This window comes from Geotrypetes seraphini, chromosome 9 (assembly GCF_902459505.1).
Source record: "Geotrypetes seraphini chromosome 9, aGeoSer1.1, whole genome shotgun sequence".
Lineage (NCBI taxonomy): Eukaryota > Metazoa > Chordata > Amphibia > Gymnophiona > Dermophiidae > Geotrypetes > Geotrypetes seraphini.
The window spans coordinates 155,970,841-155,978,051 of NC_047092.1; the positions used below are offsets into that span (position 1 = coordinate 155,970,841).

Consider the following 7,211-nt stretch of genomic DNA (forward strand, 5'->3'; position numbering starts at 1 on the left):
TTGCGACCCCTTTGCGACTAGATTTCCCTCCGGCCCGATTCAATAACCTCTCCTGCGATCCGCTTCCAATCCATGCAAGCAAATGAGGGGGGAACGCATGCAAAGTAGACAGGGACGCGATTCACCAAAGAAATTTTTGAAACCGACTGGGCTGGCCGATCAACCCAAGAAGCGACTGCTGGGGACCAGTCGCAAACGTCTTTCTGACTCTCCGGCTCCATTGAAGTCCTGCTCTCTGCACGCCCTGCTCTCTGCTGCCCTGAATCTCTCCTGCCTGCTGCCCCAATGCTCTTCCCTGGATCTCTTCTGCCTACTCTGCCCCGAATTTCTGCCCTACTCTTCCCCGATCTCTCCTGCCTGCTCTGCCCCGAATCGCCGGCCTACTTATCCCCGGATTTCTCCCGCCTGCCACCCCGAATCTCTCCTGCCCTTTCCCGCACTGCGAGCCCATGGTTTTAACCTGCGGGTTTATAGTGGATTAAAACTACGGGCTCACTGGGCTACAAAAAAGTTAAAATAAAAATAAAAAACGTTGCAACTCAGAGGGGTCTTAAACACATACGCAGACCATCTACAGATGGTATGCGCATGCGTGGGATCACACACTAGCAATCCGTGTCGGCAGATGAGGGCATCCCTCCAATTTTTTCCTGTTGTGAATTCATCGGGCCTGCTGGGATTGGCCACGGATTGCCTGCGGAAGACAGGTTAGTGAATCTAGCCCTTTAGCCTCCAGTACCCACTGCTTTGAAATGCCAGAGCAGCAAAAAGGCAGTATACAATAGAGAATGACACGGTAACAAAATTCATCACCGTTCCCGTCCCCGCGGAAAACCGCGGGAAATAATCCCATGCCATTTTTTAGTGTCTATTTCAACCTCAGTCCTTCTACACCAGCATTCTTCAAAGCAAAGCTTGAGGGTCAGTGGTTGTGGCCATTCATACTCTGATTCTTATGTGAGCCAAGGATAATGAAGCCATTGTGACATCACTGATGTGATTGGTTCTTAGGCACTGGTGGAATGAGGCATTATGACATCACAATATCTGCTCTAGATACCAGAGACTGTCATTCTGTAGTGTCTATCTCAACTTCAATCCTTCTGCACCAGCATTCTTCAAAGCAAAGCTTGAGGGTCAGTGGTTGTGGCCATTCATACTCTGATTCTTCCCTCTCTCCTTAAAGAATGACATGAAGATGGTTTCCCGCGGTTATCCTGGGGACAGGAAAGGTGATGAATTTTATCACCGTGTCATTCTCTAGTATACAAGTCCCCCATTCCCTATTCCTTTTTGATGATGAAGAATAGGTCACCAAGGCCATGGCCTAACCAACGTTTTGCTTCACATGGCATCAGCAACTAGAGATTCATTGGTCATGGATGAACATCTGCGTTCTGAGTCATGGTTTGCTTCATGTGATGTCTTAATCTCCATGGCAAGTTTTTAAAAAGCCAGGTACTGGGAAAAAAATGTTTCTTCTCAACCAAGTATTAACTTTACTTTAAATAAAGGGAGGTATTTAGAGTACTTTTGAGGTCTCCTTTCCTCTAAAGAGAATGGTACGTCCTTAGCATATCACACTCAAATTGAAGGGGTTTTTTTTGGGGGGGATAATGACCAGATTCAGTAAATGGTGCCCAAGTTAAGTGCCATTAAGATCCGCATTAAGTGAGAGTTCTGTAAAGATTACTTAACTCTAAGCAACCTTTATAGAATAGCACTTTAAGCAGATTCCCGTGCCTAGGGACTTAGGCCTGCTGAACCCTGCTGCCTACATCAGGACAAGTAGGAAAACATATATGAAAGAATATGCATATTATTTTCCCCAAAATATAAGCGTTACAAAACATTTATTATCTTCAAATCCAAAACATACCTTTAGACTAGAGCATTTAACAAAATATCTTCAGAGTGCAGACAAAACAAAATATGGCTTTCAATACTACAGTATTGTTTATGTTATAATCTGTCCATGTGAATTAGTATATGTGGGTCATACTATGAGACCCATCAAGGTGAGACTCAATGAACACAAATCCATAATCATGAACATAGTTTTAACAGCATATTTAGTCCAATACTGGATGGATAAAAATCATTCAATAGAAGATATTCAGTGGCAGATAATACTGTGTAGATGATATTGAGCTGGGGAGGGAGGGTGGCAGTGTTGAATCACTGTTGAACCTAATTTTATCTGATTGTAACATTGTACCATTTTCGCTGATTGTCCAGCCCTTCTTCGTTGTAAACCGCCTAGAACTACTATGGCTTTGGCGGTATATAAGAAATAAAATTATTATTATTATTATTATAATACCACACGTTAAACCGCCTGCCGCACTAGCCGCTAACGCCTGCCTTGAGCAAGCGTTAGTTTTTTAGCCGGCTGCGGGGGTTAGCGTGTGATGAAATGTCCAAAGCACTAACCCCGCTAGCGTGGCTTGATAAAAGGACCCCTAAATCTTTAATAGTTGCTTCCACTTGTCAAAGGTGAAAAACGGTTAAAAAAAAAATGGTAATGGTAATGCTTTGAGCTGGCGTTAGTTCTAGCCATGTAGCTTGGGTTTAGCGCACACTAAAATCCTGCGTGCGCTAAAAACGCTAGTGTGGCTTAGTAAAAGGAGCCCTAAATGTTTGATTCTTTTTTTTTTCTTTTATTTCTTTTCTCCTACTGCAGACTTAGCCGCTGGTGGCTCTGATGACTGGGCTTATGACTTGGGCATCAAGTATTCGTTCACCTTTGAACTACGTGACACCGGCAGATATGGCTTTGTCCTTCCTGAATCACAAATACAACCAACCTGTCAAGAGACCTTCCTGGCAGTAAAATATATCTCAAACTATGTCCTCAACAATCCCTATTAAAGAAGAACTTCAGGGTTATTAAAGAAAATTTGCTTTACATATTTCATGTGCACCGTTGTATTGCTTTGTTTCATTCAATTAAATTGCTATCTATAACTCACTGAATGGAATTAGTAAACCAGGGGCCACTGCTCAATCTACGTTTCCTATTCATTTTAACAAGCAACTGAACTTCTCATGGCTTGTCAAATTTCAAGTTCAAGCTTTGGCAGTACAATTCAATGGCCAATGAAAACAGATTTTAAGGAAAAGGGGTATGCTGAGGGCACAGTTATCAATAAACTGGATAGCACCGACATTCATTGCTATCTGGTTAAAGATAACCAATTAAGTCTAGTTGGGACAAATACTTTCCCTAAAGTTATCTGGATAAAAATATCAGTTTAACTCTTTTCATTGTATACATCTACAAGTGGCCAGTAATACATTGACAAAAAAGAAACATTATCAACCAAAATAAAATTCAAAGGGTAAATCTTTTCTGATAATTTCCCATAAATCCACAAGAAGAATCTGGAGAGAAAGCACTAGGAAAAAGGGAGCTGAAAAGAAAAAAGAAAAAGAAAATTGGTAAAGGTTTGACAGTATATATATATGTACTGTCAAACCTTTATCAATTTCAATAAAATTTGGGATATATCATCCTGAATAAATTTTTAATAAGCCTGCACTCACACTGGCCACCTTACCGACATAATTGACATCACTTGAGTGCCTGGTTCTTTAACTGTCGTAATATTTTCTTCAGTGCCAACTGATTGGGCCCTGCCATTTCCTGACTAGCGATCAGTTGAATCTATTTTTCACAATTTCTTCATACCATATTCTACACTTACCCTCTTCCACATCTTTTCCGGAAACTCTTGTACCAGTCTATGAGAACCATAACCTTTCTCCAAAAGCAAAAAAAAAAAATTTTAATAAGGATCATCTTGACTGAAAACTATGGTAACTGCTTATGTCTAAAGCAAAATGGCATTTGCGTAAATCATGATGGTAATTGCTAGCTAGTGGTGAAGTTGTTTAGATGAAATGGTAAGGGTCACTGAAGGCTTATTGTAAATTTATTCAGAACTGGTCAAGTTTTGACAGACTTATGCAATAAAACAAGCCATGTATAGGTTTTTTTTCAATGAAACACAGTATATATAAGCAGTTGGATAGTAAGGGGGATGGGTGCGGTCTTCCTCAGGGCACTGGCACTGTTCCCTCTAAGCTGAGCAGGTGTCCTCCAGCTGCATTGCTACCACTAGGGGGTGGAATATTTTCAGTCGCTAAGGACAGGTATGTTCCCTGGAGTCCTGCAGAACTTGCCTGTCCCTCACAATTGAAAAATGTGACAGTAAAACAGCACCCTCTATTGGTGAGACTGTGGGTGGAGGACTCCTGCTCCTGCTCTCCTTCCCCTGCCGCACACTTGCCTCTTCCCTTCTCCCTGTACCTTTTAAACTTCGGCACAATGTAATATAGCGAAGACCCGACATAGTACTGTGTTTTGACGAACCAATTCGCCTGTGTCAGGGGTCACTAAGTGAGAAGCTTCGCTGAAGAAGACATCACATCTATGAATAATAAAACATCAATACAAAATGAACCAGAATACACTGTCCCGTACGTTCGTATAATAAACTGACAGAGCAGTCCTCTTGATAGATGTGATGTCTTCTTCAGCGAAGCTTCTCACTCAGTGACGCCTGACGCAAGCGAATTGGTTCACCGAAACACGGTACTGTGTCGGGTCTTTGCTAAAAAATGTGAGGTAGTGAAAACTAGAGAATGACACGGGAATGGGAGAGGGACAGTGGCAAAACTCAAGAGGACGGGGAAATTGAGCTGCGGGGACGAGGACAAATGTGTCCCCATGTCGTTCTCTAGTAAAAATTAAAGCTGTGAAACCAACCATGGTTAGGGCATCAATGGATCAGCGTGCAAGTCATTCTACCAGCTTGCACTTTTAAAGGAATTAGGTGGAGCCTCAACAACAGAGGCTACTGTTTTCCCCAAGGAAACTGTTTCTTTTCGGTTCTGGTCACTCCGACTCTGCCTCCAGATAGCTCTCAGAATCAATACAGCAGTCAGTTGTCCACAAAAATTAATCAGTAGATTAATAGTCTTTGCAGAAAAAAAAACAAACTTCAATGGATAATCCCAAAATACACAAAATATCTTCAGCATTCAATCAGCCAAAAAAACAGACCCAAAAAAAATTATTTTTTTTTCCTTTCCTGTTCCACAGTTCCACCTGCAGGAGGTGCAATATCCCATTTCTAACACCAAATGTAGCCTGCACCAGAGCCTTAAGACGTGGCTCTGCAGTGCCTCCAGTGGCCACAGACCAAAATTACACCGGCATGTGACTGAATGAAGTCACCCTGCAGGGCTTACAGGAACTAGACAAAAACCACCAACAAAGTTCCAGGATGGTAACAAAAGAAAATTTACTAGTCAAGTTAAAGTTCAGAATGGTTTAATTTTCCAACATACTAAAAAATGCATACAAAAAAAAATGGCCAGAAGGAAACTCTGGCAGCATTCAGGATTTTCCCTCCTGATGCAAACAGTTCTCCCTGTGTTTTACTTCTTCACAGAGCTGCTCTCCACCAAAGACTCTATTCCCAAGTCTGCTTCTAGCAGAGTTCAGGTAAGTACAGGTCAGAGAACAAAATTCAGTTCCTGGAGAATACACTTTATCAATCAAACGTTCATAGCACAAAAGACCAAAAAAAAAACCTCCAGCCTAAAATGGAGAAGGGCTGGGCAAAGAGGAGTGTCTCAAGTTTGCTAGCCAAAAGCACTAACAGCTTTTCAAAATTCCCACCCAGATGAATGCAAACTTTTCCCCATAATAGAACACTCACAGCTTTACGGAATTCTGCATAAAAAACCAAAATGAGAATAAACAAAAACACAGTCCAGCAAGTCCACTAATGAGACTGGGAGCAGAAAACCAAACCCCAGCCAACAATAGTCAAAAAGAAAAAAAAAACAACTCACAGTCCTTGTGTCTAGCAAAAGCTGGTTGCCACTCCTACTTCCATTTCTTCAGGAGTGTTGCAACAATCCTCAGAAGCTAGTTCAGCTTGCAATTCCATTGGCATTTCCTGGTCAGTTGCAAGTACCTCTAAAGTGGCTTCTGCTTCATCCACTTCCATGGGAGCACAGGCATTACCCTCACTTGAGCCAGGAGGTTCCTCCTTAGGGAGAGCTCTGAGCCTTCTCCCTAACCTTCCTAACAGCTTGTTCAGGACTGCTGGCTTTTCAAGGGGGAAGACATGCCCTGCTCTACCTGAGTCTGTACCCAGCTGATCCTCTCTTTGGCTCCCCCGGTGGTGACCTGGATAATAATCACTCTGCCTACTCTCAGGTCTGGCTTTACACTCCAGGGTCCTAGCTCTTCTGTGTTCATGTGAAGGTCTGTGTAAAGTTTTCCCAATCCCTGGCTCTGGGTTTCTTGCATGCTCGGGAAGGTCTAAATCAGGGGTGTCCAATGTCGGTCCTCGAGGGCCGCAGTCCAGTCGGGTTTTCAGGATTTCCCCAATGAATATGCAGGAGATCTATTTGCATGCACTGCTTTCAATGCATATTCATTGGGGAAATCCTGAAAACCCGACTGGACTGCGGCCCTCGAGGACCGACATTGGACACCCCTGGTCTAAATAGTTGCAGGGCCGGGCCCTGGGCACCCCCTTTTTGGGTTTCCTGTCCCCTTTCTTTCCAGCACCCACAGGCATGGAGCCTGACTGGTCACAATGTTCTTCATACCATTTCAGGAAATGGGTTGCAGCCGCCACACACTGTTGCTTGTGCAGATCAGTAAGCTGTTTGGGAACCTATCATGTGCAGACTTTCCTGTATCCCAAGTCATCATGCATTATGGCAAATGTAGATCCATAGCTGATATCCAAATTTGCAGCCAACTGAGACACCATTATCCGTCGGTCTTCTCTAATCAAGGCAACTGCCCTGTCAATGTGATTTAGTGTGCACAATGTTGATAGGCAACGAGAACGATCTTCATCAGTTACTCCTGTTCTTCCCACTTTAAACCTTTTCACCCACTCATAAACCTTTTGTTGATTCGTGGTGCTATGTCCATGCTGAGTCAATATCCAACAGTTAATTTCCACAGGTTTCTCTCCCTCTGCCCAAAGAAAGCGCACTATTGCACGTTGCAATCTTGCAATGGAGCATCCACGTTTCTGGCCACGTGGCTGCCACATGACTAAAGGCCAAGCGCTGCACTGTACGTGGATGAACTATCCAACAGGCAACGTACGAGTACATATGTTGCATTTTGCTAGCTCTGTTCCCGTTATTGCGTAATTTAACAATTGCCTTTC

General features: G+C 43.1%; 1 protein-coding gene across 1 annotated transcript in view; it reads left to right on the forward strand.

The window, feature by feature from the left end:
• The window catches only part of CPB1 (carboxypeptidase B1), a 35,883-nt gene extending 32,971 nt beyond the window's left edge, over nt 1–2,912 (forward strand). Inside the window, exon 11 of the mRNA XM_033957626.1 lies at nt 2,684–2,912. Coding sequence (XP_033813517.1) covers nt 2,684–2,871 — 188 coding nt within the window. The 3' untranslated portion in view covers nt 2,872–2,912. The remainder of the gene's footprint in view (nt 1–2,683) is intronic.
• Nucleotides 2,913–7,211: the final 4,299 nt, after the last annotated feature.